At 46.5% G+C, this 23,432-nt stretch overlaps 2 protein-coding genes across 2 annotated transcripts in view; both read right to left on the bottom strand.

Moving 5' to 3' along the window:
* LOC144121824 (chymotrypsinogen A-like) overlaps window positions 1–4,209 on the bottom strand; it is a 40,092-nt gene extending 35,883 nt beyond the window's left edge. Inside the window, exon 1 of the mRNA XM_077655236.1 lies at window positions 4,105–4,209. Coding sequence (XP_077511362.1) covers window positions 4,105–4,165 — 61 coding nt within the window. The 5' untranslated portion in view covers window positions 4,166–4,209. The remainder of the gene's footprint in view (window positions 1–4,104) is intronic.
* Window positions 4,210–5,627: 1,418 nt separating this feature from the next.
* LOC144119104 (chymotrypsin-like elastase family member 2A) overlaps window positions 5,628–23,432 on the bottom strand; it is a 29,659-nt gene continuing 11,854 nt past the window's right edge. The window contains exons 2-6 of the mRNA XM_077651819.1: window positions 21,556–21,745; window positions 19,033–19,153; window positions 16,735–16,873; window positions 15,786–15,928; window positions 5,628–5,955 (exon numbers count right to left, since the gene is read on the bottom strand). Of these exons, the coding sequence (XP_077507945.1) occupies window positions 5,752–5,955; window positions 15,786–15,928; window positions 16,735–16,873; window positions 19,033–19,153; window positions 21,556–21,745 (797 nt within the window). The 3' untranslated portion in view covers window positions 5,628–5,751. The remainder of the gene's footprint in view (window positions 5,956–15,785; window positions 15,929–16,734; window positions 16,874–19,032; window positions 19,154–21,555; window positions 21,746–23,432) is intronic.

Genomic DNA, 23,432 nt, shown 5'->3' with positions numbered 1-23,432 from the left:
TATTACAAACGCGTCAACAAAAAAGATAAAAAGGAAACCAACTTGAGCCGCTGGAATTCAAAATAAATTGTCGTTATCATCTTTTAGACGCGACATCCAGTCAACAATTACACGTGAGCTTAGAGCGCCCACGTGAACAGAAACATAGACGCGCTACGCATCAAAGTTGATTGAATGCGCACGCAACAGCAATATCTCAAGACTTGCAGTAAATGGCTAAATGCGCACAATGGCAATAAAATAATGTAGGGGTTGAGAATAAGGCCGCAAGAACAAAAAAAAATGCAAAGAACGCACTCCAACCCAAGGTGAGCACTGCACTGCTATGGTTAAGCGCTTTGTTGATACTGGCGGTTGCATCTCTATATTGCACTACGATAAAATTTATTGTGTGTGTTTGACTTGTTGACCAGGTTTCGCGTCATTGCTGGTGTCGTCGTCGAACCCACGTATCCGATTCTATTGCAAAAACGTTCATTCCTACGCACATATGCAGGTAGGTCCCAACAAGGGGCCACGGTCACTATGTGGTGGACTCCAGCTCCCGGTGCAGGCCGTAATTGGGCAACCGAATTTGAACCAGACACCGTAACCTATACCGGGAGAGAGAATATACACTTCCCTTGTCCACAAATCTGCCTAATTATTCGAAGTAGCGTAGCCACGCAAAATGTGGTCTTTGTGTGAATCATTTTACAGCGATAACTTTTAGCCGGCCGTCCCTGGCTTCCTCGTCGCCGTCGGCGTAACCGGTGGAAGCGTTAATGACATCCACCGAAATGGTTGATGAAATTAACGCTCCCACCGGTCATTACCATGCTCACCTCATATTACGGTCAACCTAGTTCGCATAAGCCTAAGGGTGGCTCTGTTTCGAACAGCCGCCTGCCAATGCAGGGTGCATCCCGCGACCACTACAATGGTGGGCAAGAGACTAAACGCCTAAAAGCCTAAATTAAACTAAACGCCTAAACAGCTATCGCTGGATCTCGCGTTACAAAGTCGTAACCATCCTGTTAGCTATTTTATTTGGAAGTTTAATAGGCTCATACTTCTATAAATGCACTCACAACGCCATCGTCACTGCCTTTATTTTTAGAGAGATGTGAATGAAAATTGCCAGGGAAAGAGCTAGCAAGGGTGAGTTGTGTACTATTCCCATCGGCTTCTAAGGAAGCGCAGACTTGAAAATTCATACGCGATAACAACATTTTTGAACGAAAAAGAGGTTATGAATATTTTTTCGTATATTCCCAGATTTAAATATAAAAATGAATATATCCGCAGATCTCCCGTCCCCAGGGTCGCATTTTTTTGCTATTAACGTTTTTTTTCCTATCGTCAATATCGTCCACATTAGTTTACTTTGGCTAACTTAACTGCTCGATGTGAGCGATGGAAACACTACAAAAGAAAGATTTGCTATGTATCGGAAGACTAGACCATTATCTTCAATATTTTCATTGCAGTGCCTTACAGTTTATGATTATTAAAAATGTTTCCTCAAGAATGTTGGAAATATCTACAGTAGCCTTGTTTTGCATCACAGGAAGCGCTCCTTAAAAGATCAGTCAGGATAAATAGAGATCATAGACATCAAAACTTCTCATATTCATTTTTTATATTCATTCTATTCGTTTATTTTTAACTTTCTATTATCGTCCGTACATGTCTTAGTTTCATCACTCTGCTCAATCAAAATTTTTTCAAGTTCGCTGTGTAAATAACGCGCCTCACAGTTCCATTTAGTTGCAGGGAGCCTTTGAATGAGCATTAAGAGCACGGTAGATTTATCTCTATTAAATTCTTCACTTTCTTCAATCGGCACATCTGAAACATGGCTTTAACCTTATTACTCTGACTTGTAAATTTTTAATTCTCAACAGGACGGATATTTTTATTCTAGTAATACCGAAGTGGGTCGCCTGTATTTCCCTGGGCTCAAATAAATTTACAAAACTGTGGTTCGCAAAATAAACGATATTTGCTTTTTATTTTATTGTCTTTCTTTATGTTCTGCTTTCTTGGGGAACCTTTGCTTCCCCTTGTTTACTTTTCCGTTCACGCTCACAGCCTGTAGAGTGTACTACATTATAAGCAAGCTCTTTTACTGCTTTGTTTCTTATGCACTGATAACATATCACCAACCAGCAATCATGTCTTCAGCTCACATTGCAATGCACTCATGGCTCCTTCCAGTCTCTGGTTTCTGGAACCTGCCTGCGCGTGTTCAGTATTTATGTCACTATTTTCATTGTATCTAATTAACCTTCATAGTGTGTGATTTGATTTCAAGTACGCTATTAAATAAAAAGTTCGACTGCTGCGCCTGGACTGCCCTACTGCAAGATTCCGTGCGTACTGGTGCGGACAGAAGAAAACGGAGCAGGGGATTTTGTTTTAAACGCAAACACGTCTTCCCTATAGGGACTGAAGAAACATTGTTCGTCCACATGAAAGCGCACTGGCGTCCCCTACCAGTATGCACCCACTATTGCTGTAAATTTGAATTAGGCAACGCGCGAAAATTGTTGAAAACCAATAGCATGCTCCGTTTACTTTCATCCGCTCCTGTACATTCTGTGCCATGTTTCGCGTCCATGCTTAGACAGCGAGTGTTTTCAGCTAACAATCCTTTATGCACCCGTTTCTTCGCAGTTTTTATTCGCACTGTTGCCTTGGACGGCAACCAAGTGTTATCGAATTTCCGGCGCTCGAGTGCGGCTGCGCCTGGCGGCTAGCGGGCCCCGCCTCGCGTTTGATCTAGTCACCGGTGCACTTCCTGGATCGCCGCACCATACTGAAAGCCTCTCGAAGTGTTCGCCTACGTCTAACAGCCGCCCGCCCCATCTGATTACTCTAGTCGTACTCCTGCTTACAGTGCACCCCTAAAGCGTTTCTAAGCGTTTGACGGCATCCACCGGGCGTCGTACCCCAAGGCAACGAAGGTGGCACATCCAGCAATGCACATCCTGCGTGCACGTTTTGGTGTCAGCGGCTTTCCAGAGGCGTCGGAGAGGTGGCTTTAGCTGTGAAAAAAGCTGCGTTTTGAAGGAGTCTTTCTCTGCATTTCCCACTGAAATATTCTGCATTCAGAAACGGATGCAAATTATCATTAGTAGGATATCTTTGATATACTCGTAGTAAAGTTTTGTTTCGCCCTTTTTCTTCTCTGCGTACGAAATTAACGCCAGTTTTTAGCAACTCTGTTGTTGATGTCGCAATTATTGCAAACTAATTATTGTAACAGCAAGTTGCCTTTGCACAAGCTTTCGCGACGTGCATGCCTGTCGAAAGAACCAGCTGCGCTATCTTCTGGATTCGGCACAAACGGCCTCTAATATGATATCAGTATAATGGCTTGGGTTCGAATCCAGCTCAAATCTATGCCGATCGGGGCGCCACGGACAGACGTACAGTAAAAAAAAATGTGCGGACAAAGACAGGTGAAAATGCAGCCCGTAAATGAATTTCTGCATTGAAATACTTAAAGCGACACTGAGGGCAATTGCATGTAATTATTGCTCTCAGCTGATGTCATAGGGACGCATGTCCGGCAGCGAAAAATAGAATTATCGGCAAAAAATTGGATGAGAAAATCTTTCCGCTTATGTTATCGAACAGGACGTCCTTACTTAAAAACACAAGCTGGCACATTTTAGTGGTGAATGCAGTTGTAATGTAGCCTCCGGTATCACTAGCGGGAAATAAGTGTCGGTTAAGGCATTTTATTTCCAAAATTTGCGAAACTTGCCAACAGGTTATGCTAGGGTGACCCAAATAAGTCAATTTTTTTAAATTTTTAGGTAGTATAGTAATTTTATAAGGTTACATTATAAATAAAAGAAACTGAATTTACCCTTCGACTGATTGCAAAATGTACATGGGTTTCATCGCAACGAAACACGGTTTCTACTTAATAATAGTCAGCTCTTTGTTTTGCCTAATGATATGCAGCATCTAATGGAGACCTCTTTGTGCCTTTAGATTATTTGTGATAAAGATTTCGAGCATTTAATGCACAAATAATTTTGGCAAGTAAATCTTACGCGACGACTACGTATCAGAAAAACAAAGGTCTAGTAGCATAGTACAATTACTCACGGACATCATATGCCACAGATACCGCTGGGAGCAGGATAACCAGTAGCCGTAGTGGTTTCATGGTGACGATCGCGAGACACAGCCCGGCCAACAGCTTCCAAAGCACGGAACTGGAAGCCCCACAGATGGTTTTATGGGCATCGTCTGACCTCTGCTATCTCGAGATAAGGCGGAGCAGGGGCACGCGTTCACGTCAACGTTTTCCTACACCTAGGCAGGTGACGTGCGGTCTCAGTTTCGACAGGTGGCTCTCTTCCCATGCTGCGACAAGGCAGTGTCTTCGACCACTGCTTTGAGCGGTCGTGCTATCGATGTTCCAACACGGAGAAAAGGTCATGCGAACAGGTAAAACTGCTTTTCCTTTGTCGAGGTATTCTGAGGGGCTGTGAGAAAAGGCCCGTACTTGAAAATCGACATTGCTTTGAAACTGCTCACACCGACATATTCCTACCGGCACAAGCAAGAAGTGTTGCTGCATTGGTAATTCCACGTAAGGCTTTGACCCTCATTCAGCATGAACAGAACCTGATTCTGTGCGCCAAGTGGAGTTCTCTAGATATGGCAGGTTATCGGTGTCGTCGGTGATCGTAGTATGCTAGAAGGGCGGTAAGTTTAAGACTTGTTTGGCGGATGTACAAAACTAATTATATTGCGGACATTAAGAATCTGATATTTATACTGTTTATAAATTTTCCTGCCGGTAACACAGCGGCAAAATGCGTAGATATATTTGTTGATCTTGTTTTAGAGGTGTCCACAGCCAGGGCTTTAGTGAACAAATAAAGTGTGCGATATATGAATTATTTCTTGCTACTGATAGAAGCCGGACTTAATATTCGTCTCTACAGCGTACCTCTCTAAACGTTTTGCCGTCAGTAAATGTGCTTCATTATATTGTAAAATCATATATCTGATTAATCCCCATTTGGTCAAAAACTCACTCTAGATATTTTCAAGCTTGTTGCTGCTTGTGAACTTTGAAACAAACTCGCGGTGCAGAAGCATAGGCGGCATTATTCTATAAGCTATCTATTTTCCACCGTATCTTTCGCGTTCATTCGATCCTCTCTTATCAGTCCCTCAGATGTACAAATGGCTTTCAATGGTCTGTGGAAGAGACCAGGCCATTGGGTTGTTGGCAACAGGATTTCTCCCCTGGTTGCATATCGCAACCAATGGCAGCCAATGGTGAGGTCCGGTCTCCTGATGTTGACAAAACGCTGCGATATACCTTACCATTGGCAGCATATCGCAGCATCAAGAGTCAAAAAAAATCTTTTTGCTCCGAAATCCTTCAAATTGTTGTGGTAAAACAAATGCAACTCTGTTCAATTGAATTCAGGGCAGTCAGTGGTAATGATCGGTCACTAAACATCCAGTTGTCGAGTCGGTTTCCACGAACGCTTGAAAGCCCCGGGTATATCTGAGTGTCCGATGACAGAGGGCCAAGCGAACGCATAGTGACAATGGAAAATGGAAAGCTAGAAATGGAAAGCAAAGCCGGCTGCACATTTGAGAAAAAGTATCACTTTATTTCCCTGTACAGATCGCGCTGAGGTGCGCGACGAATTAAAAGTTGCGTCCTGAGTAGGCGTGCGCTATGGGCACGCTGTGCACAAGAACATGCTAACTACGACCAGCGCCTCATCACGTGAACCTGCAGACCTGCGCCTTGCGGTTGTACGTTTTGGAGCGCAGATAAGGGTTGATGAAGCTTTGCACGAAGCTAGCCACACGCGTGAAGACCATGGGGAACGCCTTGTCACCGCAATTGAAAGGGCCGCCTGAGAGCACTCCCTGCAGGAACCACTGGCCAGCAACGTTCTGCATCAAGGGCGCCCCGCTGTCGCCCTGTAAAGAAAAAGACGCTGGATCAAGTGTTTGCACTTAAGCCTGGTCATATGTTGTGGTGCTTCTAATATCAATCATATTGAAAATTGTAATCTTACCCCAATAGAACAAAGTTCCTGTTTTGTGACGCGACTTCCAGTGAGCATCATGAATTTATAACCAGCTCTCTTCTCGCAGATTAAGCAGAAAGTAAACGACGATTATTTTGCAAGTCTATCTATAGTCCTTGCGTTGCCTGTTCATTAATATGCGCTATAACGAATTAAGCCAGCTTGCACCAGCGACAATAGAAAAGGCGTCGAAAGTTAGATGGCTGCTTTTACAGGCGCATGACCCCACAAGAGCGGTCATTACAAGGCCCATTTATATCGCATCACCAACAAAGCACTATCTAGAAAGCACCCCCCTTCCCCCCTACCGCCTCCACCGACTGGGCAATACTTTGTATTGATAGCAGACGATCGCAGAAGTTTTCGGTAACTGACGCAGTTTACCGCAGTTAAACAACCCTATAGAGATATTGCAACAAAAAGAAATGACTGCCAACGTAGAAGTGACTAGGCACAACGTGACAGCATAAAAGCGGCAAAATTAATATGGTACAGTGTCAATATATTTGTCAGCCCTTCCTCCTAGAAGTCAATTAGACGCAAATTTATGTTCGTGACAGCTTTAGCCGACTGTATGAGCAAAACGAACGGAATCTTGCATTCCTCTTGCAGCGATGCTAATGTGCCGGATAATTCTTGACAGCTCAAACAAGCAGAATTATTTTGAAATGGAGCATGAAGCTTGTTTCGTGTTTGATCATTTCGTTCGAGGCTGACGTTGTTTACTTGCTCGCACCAAACCGCACGAGATAAAGCTCAATACTCGGCCTTTAAAATCTTATAATAATGAGGGCACGATGCGTCTTCAGGAGAATCAAGTGCCTGTTTTCGTGGCAAAGCCTCTACGTTCTACCAGTTCACGATAAATAGCTGTGAATTGTACAGTTGAGCCTTTTTCCGACAGGTGCCGTGTCTGCCTGATGTGAGAGAAGGAGGAAACGGCTGAACCCTTGATATTTTTCTGTCAACGGCTTCACCCTACAGTGGAAAACAGCGGGGCTGATTTATCCAAGGCATTGGGGTTTGGGGACGGTGATGATGATGATAATTGGTTTTTTTGGGAAAGGAAATGGCGCAGTATCTGTCTCATATATATCTTTGGACACCTGAACCGCGCCGTAAGGGAAGGAATAAAGGAGGGACTGAAAAGGAAAGTAGATTTTAAGCGGGCAGAAGTAACCAAGCGAAGGTTATCTGATTGGTGGCTAAAATCAAGATAAGAGTAAACTTTCATACGTCATGGCTAGGTGGCTTGAGCCACCGTCCGATTTAAAGAGTTCAGCCTTATCCATCCGTCCGTCCGTCCGTCCGTCCGTCCGTCCGTCCGTCCATCCATCCATCCATCCATCCATCCATCCATCCATCCATCCAGCCACCCACCCACCCACCCACTTATCCATCCATCCACTCACTCACTCATCCATCCATCCATCCATCCATCCATCCATCCATCCATCCATCCATCCATCCATCCATCCATCCATCCATCCATCCATCCATCCATCCATCCATCCATCCACCCATCCATCCATCCATCCGTCCGTCCGTCCGTCCGTCCGTCCGTCCATCCGTCCGTCCATCCATCTATCCATCCACTCAAATTGTTGACAAAAGCGACATCAGCCAAAAGAATGAGCACAAGGAAACTGGAAGAGACGGCTATAAATAAAACCGAAAAAGCGCCGCGCGATAGATAAAAACAAATAAAAAGGAGACAAAGAAGCAATAACAACAGGCACCGCAAAAGCACACCATTCTAACATTCCCAAGAAGAGAAAGACTTCACGCCATCTACCGAGATGACCATAAGCCACAATGCGCACAGTGCGGCACAGAGACGGACCTACACCACATCATATGGGCCTGCCAATACAACGAAGAAATAGGAACTATATAAGACCCGCCGATTAAGCGGTGCGATGAAAAGCTTCGAGAACAGCCTGCTACGGGAACGGCCCAGCATACGACGGCCGGCTCTCGATCTGCTTCGTTCCAATGTCGCATATCTTGCCTAGTTGGCTGATTCGTTCCGTCGTTGGGCGATGATAAAGAGAAGTTCTTAGGTTAGGGCTAGTTGGTTCATAGCTGTAGCGCGAAAGGAGCAAAGAGTAGAGAGGCCTGTCCTGTTGTTTTTTGTGCCTATCTAGTTCTTTCGTTGTATAGTCCTTTCTCTGTTCCTTTCGCGCCCTCCTGACGTCATCTGCAGATAAAGAGAAATATCGACGGTCACGCGATACTGTCAAAAATCTGCTTTGGCGTACCTAGGTTCCCAGGTGATGGAGCGGTATTGATCTAATTCATCAGACGGTACGTGCTCAAAAGAAACTCGGCAGCTATGAAGGATAAGTGTTGTTTTGCGTGCTTTTAGTGCCTACGAATTGCATAGGGGAGAGAGGTTGACAGCACGAATATCAAAGTGAAAAAAAAACGCCGACATCGCTAATACGGCTGCCTCATTGTCCGTTATTAGCTGCAGCATTTTAAAAAATCGCATTGTAATATTGTCGCGCCAATCAGTATGAGGCCGGAGCGATGAAGGAAATGTTTCATTTAGAGGCTGAAGTGCCAGAACGTATGATGCGTGCAGCCGAACGGCGCGTGACGCCGGCACACGGAGGGAGCTCAAATCGGCTGCACTTCGGCGTTATCATCTTCAGCGGCTTGTACTGCTCCTGCTGCGTAAGGCCGCTGCTGCTGCTAAGGTAGTCCCCCCCCCCTTCCCCCCTCCCCCCTCGTTAGGGAAGGAGTCCGGTGAAGCTGGGAGCCGGAACGATACTTTCGGCTTCTGAGGAGTGGCAGGGAAAGATGGCGGGGGAGGGCCGCCACCCGGGGCTTCAAGCGGTCGATTGAAATAGTGTCAGTGCGCCCATGAATGTCGACGGTGAAGAACTTCGATGTTCTTTCGAGTACACGGAAGGGGCCGTCGTAGGGGCGCTGAAGCGGCTCGCGGAGAGAATCTCGGCGAACAAAGACGTGCGTGCAAATCGATAGTTCGGATGGAACATGTGAAGATGGTAGAGACTGGCGCCGGAGATGTGGCGCCCTGAGATGACGGCAAAAATAGCGGAGCTGCGTCACGTAATCGGTAGGGTCGGTACTTGTAGACAAGTTGGTAGAAATCGAAAAATTCACCATGAAGACGCAGGGATGAGCCAAAGACAAGCTCTGCCGGAGTGCAACGAAGATCTTGTTTCAATGTAGCACGGAGGCTGAGCATAACCAGTGGTAGGGCGGCAGTCCAGTGGGTGGTGTCGAGTTGGGCTTTTAAAGGTGTTTTTAGCGAACGACGGACGCGTTCGATCATACATTTGGCGATGGGATGGTAAGCAGTAATTCTAATTCAGGAAGTAGCAAGTAGAGTCATAAGTTTATAAAAAAGTGAAGATTCAAACTGGGTGCCACGGTCAGTGATGATGTTAGGGGGAGCCCCGTACCGGGAGACCCAGCCGGCGACGAAGGTTCTGGCGATAGAGTCACTGGTGGCGTCAGGCAAAGCGAACGCTTCGGGCCAGCGAGTTAACCGATCCATGCAAGAAGATATGACTGTCCAGCGGAAGGTGGCCAGGGACCAAAGATACCGATGTGGACGTTCTGAAAACGGCCTGACGGCGGAGGGAACGAGTGGAATGGAGAGGTCGTGTGTCGCTGAGTATTAGACTGCTGGCAGGCCAAGCAGGCACGGACCCAGGCGCGCACGTCCTTGTTGATGCCGGGCCAGACGTAACGTTTTGTGCGAAGATGATGCGTGGCGCGAATTCCGGGATGGGAAAGGCCGTGGAGGGCATCGAAGACAAGACGACGAAAGGCAGAGGGCATTAAAGGGCGCGGAGTGCCGGCCGAAGTGTCGCAGATGATGGGGACGGGGCACGAAGGGAGGAGAATTTCACGCAGTACCAGTGGACGAGGGTTCTTGCGAAGGTCCATAACTTCCGAGTCATGCTGCTGCGCATTTGCGAGGGCGGCTAAGTCGAGGTTCGGTGATGGAGCAGCAGAGGCGAGAGAAGCAGTAGCACGTGACAGAGCATCCGCCGGGGAATTATCAAGACCTTGCACATGTCTAATGTCGGTCGTGATTACTGCCACGTACGAAAAGTGACGAATTTCAAGGGGCGAGGATTCACTGCTCCCCAATTTGATGGCAATAACAAGAGGTTTGTGGTCGGCGACGATGTGGAACTGCCGACCTTCTTAGAGGTGCTTGAAATCCCACACAGACATGTACGTGGCAAGAAGTTCACGATCGAAAGTACTGTAGCGGCTTTCGGCAGCGTAAATCTTGCGGGAGAAAAAAAAGAGGGTTTCAAGGACCATCCACGAGCTGATGTAGCACGGCTCCGGAGGCATCGGTCGTGAGGCGTAGGGGTGAATCAGGGCGCGGACGGGCAAGAAGAGCGAGGTCGGATAGTTTCGCTTTGGCAGCCTGGAAAAAAACCAAATCAGCTGAAGACCATGTCATTTGTGAGGAGTTTGTTTTCTTGCCTTGAAGTATGTCCGTCAATGGTTTGAGGAGTGCAGCACAGTGAGGGATGAAAGGGAGATAAACATTTTAAAGCCAAGAAATTCACAGAGCTTACGGTTTGATATAGGCTGCGCAATGTCTTGATGGCCTGGATTTTTGATGGGAGAGGCCGGATGGTGGAGCGGTTGACACGGTGACCAAGGAAGTCGAGCTCCGACTTGCCGAATTGACATTTTGCTCAGTTGTTGATCAGACCGTAATCAAAGAGACGTTGAAAAAGCTGCCGGAGGTGTTGCAAGTGCTGCTCCGTATCGAGGATGAATACGACGAGTTCATCGATGTAGGCCATACAGAAAGGGGGACCCCTTGTAACTGTGTCCACGAAGCGTTGAAATGTCTGGCCAGAGTTACCTAGGTCAAATGGCACGCGGAGGTATTCGAAGAGGCCGAATGGTGTGATGATTGTAGTTTTAAGCACATAGGATGGTTCTGAAGGGATTTGGTGGTATGTCTTGACGATATTGATTTTAGAGAAAATTGTGGCGCCATGCAGCGCGGCGGTAAAATCCGCGATGTGAGGTAGGAGAAAGCGGTCCAGAACGGTAGCGTTGTTGAGGACGCGGTAATCGCCCCAGGGACGCCAGTCCCGTGGGGATTTCTTCGGTACCATGTGTAGAGGAGACGCCAATGGGCTAGATAAAGGTAGGATAATGCCGACCTCCAGCCTGTGTCCGAATTCGTAGTGGGCGATCAGTAAACGGTCTTGAGCAAGGCGACGGGCTCCAGCGTGTGTGCGCGGGCCAATGGTCACAATGTGATGCGTGACCTGGTGTTTGACGGGCAGTAAGAAGTTGGAAGGACGGAGCAGAGAAGGTTATTCTTCCAGGAGGATCTCGTAGGCCGACTGGCGTGGGCTGGGTATACTGGCAAGCGGTTCTCAAAGACGGAGGCCCTGAACAGAGAGGTCCGTCGCGGTGTCCACGACACACCTGCTGTGCATGTTCACCAGCCGATTGTAGTGGCGCAGAAAATCAGCTCCGAGGATCAGGTAACGTATGTCCGCGACGAGGAAAACCCATCGGAACGCACGTCGGAGGCCGAAATTTAGTGTAAGCGCATGTTCGCCGTAAGTAACGACGGGAGTGAGGTTTGAGGCTTGTAGCGATGGGCACTGCGGCGAGAAGGGGAGCATCTAATGCTGCATGCGAGAACGCTCCCCTGTTCCTCTGCTTGATTGTCGACGAGAAGACAGAGGTCCGAGATGTGGCCGCGAATGAACCATAGGCGGCTGTTCTCCGGGGTGACATCACTTGCTTCTTCTAGTGGTGTCGTGGGAAATTTCCCTGGAAGCGTCAAGGAGGGGTACACCGACGCGCTGATTCACCAAAGGTGCGATGATACCAGCAATCGCTGGTTTGAAGAGGTGGGGTAGCACTACGTCGGAAAGGTGAGGTCTGGCGGCGGAAAGGCGAAAGAGAGCCGGAGGTCGACAGTGCGGCGGTTCGGTCGGAGAGGATTGTGATCTGTGCGTGGAAGTCGTCATGGAGTCTCTGAAGGTCCACGTGGGAGGGAAGAGATGATGGCGGGGTGGGAGGCTTGGATACTGCACCAAGAGAAATGGTGGAGTAGGAAATGTCCATGACGGAATCCGCCAGCTCAGCGAGCTTCTACAAAGACAACCCTTGGGCGGGCACAAGATTCAGGTGGACCGATGACGGCAAGTGCTGAAGAAAAAACTCGTGCAGGAAGGTTTGGTCGAAGGTGGCAGCCTTGACGCCCAGGAGCTGCTGGAGCCGCCGCAGCAACTGTGTTGGTTTGCGGTTCCCCAGTTCTTCGGAGGACATAAGCTGCTGCGGGCGGCGATGTTGCGAGACGGCTGTTCGCTTGATGAGTTCACCAGCCAGTGTGTGAAACCGGGTCGAGGCGGGCGGAGTTATGAGGAGGTCGCGGAATTGGGCGGCAATCTCATGTCGTTGCGACGCAGCGACGTGATGAAACTTCCGCGCCTCGGTGGTGATGCAGCGAATAGTGAACTGGATGTTGACTTGAGCTAGCCAGAGTTGAGGATGGGCCGGCGAGAAGTGGGGAAGGCGAAGGGACACCGCAGAGACGGCGCGGGAGGGCCCGTCACCGGGCATGGCGTTGTCATCGGCGCTGGCAATGCTGGGAGCGGGTGTTCGAGTAGACGTCCGTAGTCACCAGTTTGTCGCGCCAATCAGTATGAGGCCATCACTATGAAGGAAATGATTGATTTACTGGCTTAAGCGCTAGAACATATGATGGCGTGCAGCCGAACGGCGCGTGACGCCTGAACGAGGAGGAAGCTCAATTCGGCCGCACTTGGGCGTCATCATCTTCAGCGGCTGGTGCTGCACCTGCTGCCTAAGGTCGCTGCTGCTGCAACAATATAATAAACCATTATTGAAAGGAAGGCGTCAGGAGACTCACGAAGGTCTAAGGAAAAAATATGAAAGGCGATCACTCGGATTGATGAGGCGGAACTGCCTGAGCATTCTTCTCCGCCTTCCCTTCATTTGTGCTATCGTTCCGATGCCTGGAGCACGCACTCAACTACTCCGACTCCTACCGGCACTTGTAACTGCAATAAGCCACTATAATCACAAGAACATAATCGTTGTTACCTATCACTGAAGTGTCCTTGTCTAGCTTCTATCACTTGAGCTTCATTATTGCCGGGGTTTCTTTATAGCTGGTGTTATTGCAGGCGGCAGGTGGAGCGCGGGAACTCCAGATAATTGCCACCTGCAACGATTGGCAGGCGGAGGCTTCCCGCATATGGCGACGCCAACGTCGATGCTGACGCCGGGAAGTTTCCGTCATCACGACCCCTTCTAATGCTCTCGGATTAAAAAAAGACAATATCGTGTATTGCGTGACACTGTACAGAGCTGAGCAGTTGGCTGAGGAGGCCATAAAAGCTGGAGGTCAAAAACCATGGTTGCTTGTATGTCGCTGTGGCAATAGGACTTATGAAAAGATAAAGTTAAATCATTTGCGTCAAGATATCAATGACTGAAGGCAAATTGATTTCGCTTATGTTACATTAGTATTAGAAAGTTAACAAGAAGATATGAAACCTGTGGACCTATTCTGCACCATTTGCCTTGTGGTAACTAAGCAGCTCCAGAGGCTTATGCTTGTATAATGTGCATAATTTGAAATCAACGTTTTATACATTAGCTCTACTTGTGTCTTTTCTTGAACAGCAGCTTTCTGTGATCAGCGTTTTATAGAGAAGATCTGTGTCGAAGGAGCAAGAAGGGCAGTTATACAGCAGTGTACGGGCTGCATCTCTACCATAAGCTGTACTATATTCTATTTCTTCTTCCTGTTTTTGTGTTCGCGCTGCTGATACATATAGATTGCAACTACCAAGCCCGGCAGATTGTGCTATTCATGTGCTTTAAAGCACATACGCTGGTGTTAAAGCATCAGAGCATAATATAAGCTGTGGTAACTGTCTTGCAGTTGTGAAGCGACCAACATGTATCCGTCGGTTAAGAATACGTACAGAGATGCAGGAGAAAATGGCGCACTCGGAAGTGAGTTGCAATAATTAAATGATTGGACAGGTATCTGGGTGACGCTAATCATTTTGAGCGATTATTATTTATTTTCGGAAGTCTCGCTGCACTGTACGCGAAATTTAGAGAATACATTCAGTAATTATCCTATGTAAAAATTTATACTCTGGCACCTTTTTCTGTCTTCACTTTTGTCCGGCAGCAAACTACAAATTTATCGTCGAGAAAGTTGGATTTTAAAATCTTCCCTTCAGTCGATTCGGACTTTTGGCGTTTTTTCCAAATAGATTGCGCTGTAATGATTTTGAAGTGAACTGCGGTGTAACTTAGTCATTTTCACCTTAGCACGAATATCAGTGTCGAAGATGACACTTTAATTGCGAAATCGGCCGGTGGCTGCCAAACCTTCATATTTGTTTGATGTTCTAACCTATAAAATCTAAGTTATTGGCCATAACGGTCTTTTTTTTTTCATTAGAACAAAGTGTCATGTCAGTAGAGGCCAGAGAGAGAGAGAGACTCTTTAATGAAGAAAACAGAGAATTTAGCCGGCGTTTCAATATCACTGGCATGCTACTCTGCGTAGGGAGGGGCCAACTAATATTTGTCCTCAGCGTCCCTTTAATTTCTGTTTTGCGGTGGACCGAAATCATGCATTTTATCATTGTGGTAAATGCTATTGAAACATGAAGCTGTCTGAAAAGATTTTGCTACGACGGTACAAATCCTTTCAATGTAGTGGGTCCCCGAATTTTCAAATCAATAAAATGGCGATTATTTAATTGCCTCACACCTTTCTGTATCCGCGCCGCCAGCTGGTTGACTGGCAGAGCCACGAAGGACACCGGCGCCCGACTGCAGATTTGTATCAATGGACGACTTTGAATCCATCAATCTTGGCCTGTGCTAAATTAGGAGGTCGCTGATCGAGGAATTGGTTTGTGGGTGCCGAAATCGGTACAAAGCGCTTTGGATTCTCTATGTTTTCATATATAATGAGAGGAAGAATACACTTGAATCTAGGGAAATCAAATATTGTCGGCTGGTTCTTTGTTCAACCACACGTTTTAGGGTGGTCTGAGTGGTGTATTCATATCGCGTCTTCTGTATAATGCTTATTAGTGTCGGATTTTAGTGGTATAACATTTGACCTGCTACTAACCTTCCTGTCTCTTCGAGTGCACTGTGGTGGAGTCCGATGCGTTGACACTGCTGCTACGACTTCACAAATTACACAGGCATCAAAAAAGGCGTAAGTAACTCTGAAGTAGACTTCCCTTTGCGTGTCGATACGGGATGAGTACGCTTTTGCGGCTCTTGCAGTAATTTTAAGCACGCCCCGTAGCGCGTAATATGCAGAAAGCTACGAGCCGGACAGCTGTCAAAGTTCAAAAAAAGCTCCCTTGCGTCGTAAGCACAGCAGCATGATTTGTAAGGACTACACTGCCATCTCGGTTTTAGAGCAAATTATTTGCAAGCGCATCGCGGCTTGTCCAAAATCATTTGGCAGCCACAACCAAACGATCACTCCACATGGACGCGAATGAACGAGAGCACGCACATAGTTCCTGCACATGCGCTAATTTCAAAATCAAATCGGAGCAGTGAATGAAATCAACTCCTTGAAGGATTTACGCAATTCAGGCGCAGACCTTGTATTTAAGGTCAGGGAATTTTGCTTTGACACAATACGAGTAAAAAAAAAAAACTTGTCACCTCGCATAGAGAGCCGTAGTCGTGCCCTGCGCATAGCACCTCTTCCGGGAGGCTGACATCGAAGTACCTGGCGCAACGGTGCTCGTTCATCAGCTTCATCTTGAGCTCCCTCAGAACTCTTTTCGATCGCTCGGTTTCTTTTCCTGAAAAAGCATCATAGAACAGACTATAATATAGGGGTAACACTAAGTGAATTTATAAGAACAGCACTATTTGTGCGCTTACAACTTCCGGCGCGTTGAAATTTTGGGGTGCATGAAGAGCTAGAAAGAAAATGTAGTGATTATTTTATCTTTTCTTTAACTTTCATGCTTTCCTAAAACACTGCGGGGCTTGTCACTCTAAATAGTGTTACTTTTTCACAGAACAAATTGCACGAGGAGATAACTTTCAATGTTTTATATTCGCTGACGCCTGCATAATTATGCTCGTACGCAAAGATGTTTTGTTGGTTCCACAGCATCTTGCACTAAAAACTAGGACGTTACGAAAAAATGGCAATGCACTGATTATTGCGAGGAACTGCGGCAGCCATCAGCATGGTGACACTGCAGCATATGGTGCTGAACTAGATGGGTGCATAGCCTATAAGGAACAATGAAGTACACCCAAAAGCCTACTATTTCTCGGTCGTTTGCATTATAAATCCATAACAGAAACAAATGTGCAAAGACTACATATATCTCGGTGCATTCTTAAGTCTTTCTCTTCCTCAAAAAAAAAAACAAGCTAAGAAGACGTTCAGGTTGCGTATATTTAAGTTGAAGAAACTTCAAGAACTGCTTTGTGGTTGCAACTTCTAAGATGCACGATATATTTGAGAAATGCCAAGGCCGGTATTTCGCAGAAGCCATCCGGTTCGAACAGGTGAACGACAGGACAGATTTATCAGGATGTTAAGCCAAATGAGAACATCTTCGCCGTTAAAAAGTACCACAATTGTACTTACGTTTAATTACTGTCCAGCCTGTGGCGAAGGCTTCCGAGTCGGTCGGGAATTGTCCCTTTCTTTCAGGAAGGCAAACGGGTCTTATGGTACGAGTGAAGTTGACAGGATATGCCATCTTTATTATCGCGATGTCGTTTCCCTGCATTAGATAACACGAAGAACACATTATTTTGATACATAATGCCAAGGACGTATCAAATCAGAAAATGAAACATAGCCTGTTTGTGAAGTTGCGCTCAGCCTATTTCAGAAATGTAGGAAGCGCGTGAGCCATAGGCTAGTAGTTAAGAGTTCCTGAAAAACATGCCAGAATATGGAGCTCATTGTTGTGTACGCTTCAAAAAGCTTCCCTGTCGTGTGAAACAAGCTATGACGAGGAAGAGCTAAACGTGAGAAAGACATATGCACAATACACGAGGGACGCTTGTGTCTTAGTGACTTTGAGCTTGAGCTTTTGTGGAGCTTTCTAGGATGCCGCAATGCAGATTTCACGACATGAGTGACAGTTCGTTATATAGATGAAGAACTGAAATAATGGGTCTTCTAAGCGGTTATGCGGCTTGGCTTGCGTTTTTCACAGCTTTGGAAAAGCACATGCTTTTAAGTTCTTTAACCAGGAGCAAGCATTTCAACAGCAAGAAAATGTTGCTGAAATGGCCTGAACTACTTATTAACACGATAGCATTGAGGAGATCGCGCAAAAAATCAGGCGTCGTTGACCGTGTGCGAAAAAAAGTAATAGAGCTTTAACATTGTTAAACCAGGTAGACATTCGAAAGCATGTGTTTAACCTCATTGTTTCCTGGTGTTGGTAAGCTGGGCCATCGGCACGTCTGGCGAAGATATTAGATTGAAAATACTAATATTTGTTGTAGACGAGGATGTGTAATTCTCAGCGCGAGAGTTCGTATATTAGTTCGATAGCAGTATTAGTTGATGAAGACGACCATGTGCAATGCACAGCGTAATTGTGTGTTGCCGTTAAACGGGTGTTTGGCTACGGAGATATAGTGCTCTCGGGCAGCGGCCAGCCAAGCTCATCTTTCCACGTACCCGCCGCGCTGGCTCAGTGGTTGGGGCGCTCGACTATCGAGCCGGAGTACCCGGGTTCAAACCCGATCGTGGCAGTCGGGTTTCGATGGAGGTGAAGCGCAAAAAGGCGCCTGTGTTCTGTGCGATGTCAGTGCAGACCGCCAGGTGGTCGAAGTTATTCCGGAGCTCGCCACTACGGCACCTCTTTCTTCCTTCTTTCACTCCTTTCTATATCCCTTCCTTAAGACGCTGTTAGTGTGTCCACCGATAAACTGCGGGCAGTTACTGCGCCATTTCCTTTCCTCGCAAACAATTTTCAGTTTTTTTTCCACTCTGCCGCGGGCTCATATCCCTGTCGCGGCAATGTTTATTTTATTAATTATTTATTTATGGCTTCACAAACGTCACCATCAAGGTCAAGCTTCACACAAACGTGAGCCGGCTAGACCTCGTGAAGGAGTGCCCTCGCACTAAAATCCACAAAAATCCCCAGAGAAGCAGCCTAGGAGGCCGGTGGGCAACCTCGGTCAAGTGACCTTATGACGTTATCACAGCCTGCCTACCGGGAGGTGAGAAAACTGCGCACCCGCAAATTAATGGCTGGTCGCGAGAGGTTGGTCGGGAAGAGCATCATTGGTCGTACCTGCCCTTACCGCTGGCAGCACCTGCCATCGCACAGCAGTGGCGCATCGTTTAAGGGCTGCACCACTGCACCTAGAGTGGTATGGGGAGTCGCAAGGATCTATAAATGTTTAGAAGAGAATGACCAATTCTGCACATACGGGCATTAACGCATTGCGCTATCGCATTGTACCCTCAAAGAAGAGCTGAGGTGACCCCTTGTATTATTGTTAGCTTTAGAAAATTTTTCTCATAAGAAATTTTATATAACTTGCATAAAAATGCCGAGTTGACTACCTGACATGGTTGGCAAGATTGTTGCTACATGTAGAAAATTTCAAAGGCCACATACAAAGCAATGCGGAAACCCAGATGGGGTGGACGAATATAGCTTGTAGTTGAGGTTAGAGGAAATATACCGCAAGTAGTACGATTAGAGGAAAAGTGAGCTTTCCGGAAAGGCGCAAAACCTCCTCGGTAGCCAAAAAGAAAAGGCACTCATCTTGTATTCTTTTCCATCAGGTTATTTACCGTGGTTGTTTTGCATAACCACATTGGCTTTTGAACTGGAAGTAGGGTTTTTGAGAACGTGCGCAGTCTTAAAGCAGAATACTGGCTATGCCATATTGGAAAATATTCACTCACAGTTCCAGAGTAGTTTCGGTGAACGCATATCTCTTTTACAGGCACCGCAATTTCTCCGTCATCCAGCAGGCTTCTCCGCCACGAACCCAAGTGGACGCGCATTGCGTCAGTGCTGACTTCACTGCAAAACAAAAAAGATAAGAAAATGCTTAACGCTGCCAAACTGCTACTCAAGATTGCATCAGCTTCGCTAAAGAACATGGAAGTAAATTGCGCAAAGCTCGCGGTTACACCAATTTTATGAGCAAGCCTACCCTAATGGAAGGATATGCGCAAGGCGAACTGAAGAGACCGACTCGTATGATGAGGCTTTGTGTATGATATGTACTCTCTCTTTGTGTCTTTATTTTAGGGCTTGTTTCAGCTTAAACATACATCAAGCTCCATAAAAGCTTCGCTCACCGGAATCTTAGTTTGCTTCCTTAAAGATTCAATCAGCGCTTATGCGCAATTTGTGAAAGAATTTCAGTCCAGAAATTCTTAATGGCGCCAGGAACACAGGCACTCGATATGCGCAGGTATAATCTCAAATTTTAAACCTGAAATACAACTTTCTCTATTCACGGCACATTGCGTTGCGCTCTGTCAAGCCGAGAGAAACGTGTGCATGAACATAAGTAGTTTCACTTTTGATTGCCTCTTTATAACGTTTGAAGGTCAAAAGACAAGCAAAGCGCACAAGTATTATCAAAGAATTCCAGGTTATCGGCCAATAATTGAGAGAAATGTTGAAAAAAAGCAAGACAACTCAGACGTAGAACATGCTACGGGAATACTTGGAACACCAGCCTGAAGAAAGCAGTCAACAGGTTACTGAATTCAACTATATAGAGGAGGTTCGGCACTGAAAATGAAGGCTGATGCTAGATTTAAATCAGGGTTAACACAACATTCTAACAGTGCTGGCATTGACACGAAGGACAGGATGAAAAATGGCATGATAATGGCATGAATGTTTCATAGGACCCCTGTGGACATCATTTCAAGAGATAGACTAAAACGACGGCTCATTCGGTGCCTGTGGAAAGGTAAGTGACGGGAAAATAAGCGTTCTTTTGACTTCAAGAGATTGCCTTGGGCCAAAGTTGATCGATCGCGTTTAAAATAAAATAGAAGACATTTTGGCTAGAAAAGATTTTATAATTTTGTGAACTTTTTGATTTTATGTAAAGTATCTTAGTCTCTGTGAACGTCGCGAAATGAGACTTCAATTCACCAAAGTCAGAGAGCTCATACCGAGCAGCGGGGTTACTATTTGTTCACGGCTTTAACAAATACATAAACCATATTTGAGAGAACCAAAGGAGCACACCCTTTATGCTGTCACAGAATAGCAGGAGCGTTTGGTAAGAAGACGCTTGTGAGCGTGATGTATAAAAGAAAATTGCAGAGCTCAGTGGCCAATTCTTTCGGTGAAGTGGTCGTCCAATTTATGCTTGGAAACACTCCACAAATATATACCTGGTGGTTCTTGGTTGCAGCCTGGATAAATTACTGGTGCTGAACTACAACAATACTAGGAGTATGAGGTAAGTCGGTGTCCGCCATTCGGAGGACAAATTGGGGCAAAAGCCACCCGATTCAGAAAGCGGGTAATTGCTTTTCACACTTCGACGTACTCGGCAGGCATGAATGTAGGGCGCTGTCACAGGGCCGTGAGTACTGCGTAACGGTCACCTCTTACCCGAAAAATAGGCACATTGTTTATCCCTTTACACTGAGTTGAACAGCATGCATGACGGAAAATTGGAACGCTTATTGCTGTAGACTGACGCTATTAAATCAGTGATAAAAGATGGTAAGACCAATTTTGATCGAAAAGCTAAGGCTTTGCATAGATCTGGCGAAAAAGTATTTCTCACTGCCTGCTGAGCATCGGCTGTTACGCCATGCCAGGTGCCTTGGAGCATCAGAATATTGTGGTCCATTTTGAGAAAGAGGTCTATAATATGTCCTTGGTGTAAAGTAGACAAATCATGCCAAAGAGGTGCGAACAGGACGTCATTAAACGAAGCTTATTCTATCGACCAGTGCCATGGGCCTTTTCTGACCACAAAACCACGGATTCCCTTCAGCGCTGTTGATGTTTTGCGGTCTTTAGAGAACGACGGAGCGTCCGCGAACTTGCCTGTTAAGACCCTCCATTGTGGCAGCAGCGGAAAGGAAGCCATAAAGACTGATGTGTGAATGGTGTAGTAAGTGGTCTGGGAAACATTTCAGAAGCTAAAACCAGCTCTGCACACTTTTTTCCGCATTGCATTCCGAGCGTGGGTTTACAGCATTAACTCCCGGTAATTCCTTCCACTTTGTGCACTCGCTTAAAACGGCTTTGATTATGTATATTAGATTTCATGTGTGCTCTTTTCACACAAGAAATATGCTAACAACCACGTGTGTGCAAGTGTGCAAGGAAAGTAATAGGCTGTACAGCGCCCGCTACGAGTAGCTACGAGTGTCCAACTGTGTGTTCTCTGGAGGTTACAGTAAACACGGATCGTGTTCAAGGCACACAAGTACACTCACTCGACGCAGTGTGCCGCTGTGAGGACGTGTTGATCTGTGAAGAGCGCTGCGCCGCAGTACTGCTCCGGCCTGAAACTTGAGCTGGTATGTATGGCCGCATTCCAAGGCCACCGGACAGGCGCCACCTCCTCTGATGCGTCAAAGATGTAGTAGTCGCTCCTCTTCACCGACGCGGTGCCGCACAATGGATCTGCAGGTAATATCGGAACTGCATCATCAAATTACTATTACATTTCACTTCACTTTAATGCCAGGCATTCATTACTTGCAAAAGTTGGGCACGACAAGGGTGCGGGCCAGGATGTCTGACTCTGCCTCATGAAACTTATTTCGTTTCGCGCAGACATACGCGTCTCCGTATCATCAGCTCTCTCATGCAGAGAGCTTTAGGTGTTCAAGGGACGTGAGATTGTCAGAGCAGCAATTTTGCTCTCGGCTTGCTGGCTGCAACTTGGTAAATTTTTTTATTACACTATTTTTTCTGGATTTTATTTAAAATTTTTGCAGGTCCCCCTCCCCCCCCCCCCCTCCCTATGCCGTGATAACACCGACTAGTCCTTGTTTTGGTGTCGGTAGCTAACTGCTAGGGCACACAATCCTCTTCCTGTTTCCACGCAATGGCCTCCATCAAATGTTACGGCTGAGGTACTTCTGCCGTCTTTGATATCACCATAAGAACTTACGTTACTGCGCCTCTAACTATCATTATTAAACTCGAATTTTCGTTATTTTTTCTGCTCCGGCAGTTTCAGGCCCTGAATTTTTCATGTTTCATTGGCTTAAGCCCACGATAACTCCTTTATATGTACGCTCCCTCCACTTTTAATTTTGCCTTTTCCTAACTCCTGAAACCGCCTTAAACATGATGTGGCGAAAGTGGCTCGCGTCCACAGCGGCCAGCGTGGCGCGCCGGTAGCGGCTTCCAGCTATGAAGTGCATGCCAATAGAAACGCGTTGCTTAATAACCTTTACTCCTCGCTTTTCTTTACGGCCAATGTGTGGCACATTGAACAATGGTTTGCTCTTCGCAGGAAGTAAACTGGAAAGGCTCAAGTGATTTATTCATTTCAGTTCAATAGAAAACGTCCTGAAAAAAAAGCAGGCCCTCTCCGACCAGGACATAGTACGTCACGTCTTAGACAGGGCACTGCACTTGGTGGCCAGTCAATCACATCCGCCACCACTGACCTCTTTCTCTCATAGCCTAATGGACTATTATGCTGTTATGCCGCTAAAATCGAGGCGAGGTCTAGTATTTGAAACCGTTGTGTCTGTATATTTAAAATGCCATAACCTTTGCAATGCCAAAGCCCAGGCAAACATCTGCTTTAAGAAAGAGTCGTGTTACGTGGCCTCGGTAGCTGAGACACTAGGCAACTGTCAAGGCTGTCGCTCAGAGCTCGTGTCCAGTGCACAGGCCTCTGCGTGTCCTCAATGAACTGCAAAACAGTGGTTGAACTGCGGAACAGTCGCACGAGAATGCCATGAAGAGCTGTGAGGACATGGAAGTTTCTTGACCTCGCTCTAAGATTGCCGCATTTACAACAGAGCGCATTTCTACCGAACCTTTGTTCAGCACTTTGTTTTTATCGCGCATGCAGTTCTGAGGTCCTACTGCACTGCAACTGCACATCAGTGCATCCAGATACCAATATCAGACATAATTACCCTAGCCAGTGTCTTGAAATATCGCATCAAAACCAACAGATAATAAAAAGAGCGTATCACATTGTGTTGTCTCAGTGTGGGCTTCCCCACCGGCCTAGATCCACTTTGGTTTAGTCGGGGCAAAGCAGCGCGTCAGAACCCAGGTCACGGTAGATAACCCACTGCAGGCGTTTATGATCACACCCCTCTTTGGCAACGCTTTGAGGGGC

This window comes from Amblyomma americanum, chromosome 2, assembly GCF_052857255.1.
Source record: "Amblyomma americanum isolate KBUSLIRL-KWMA chromosome 2, ASM5285725v1, whole genome shotgun sequence".
NCBI lineage: Eukaryota > Metazoa > Arthropoda > Arachnida > Ixodida > Ixodidae > Amblyomma > Amblyomma americanum.
The sequence above is the reverse complement of the archived record's forward strand: the minus strand, read 5'-3'. Positions and strand labels throughout refer to the sequence as shown.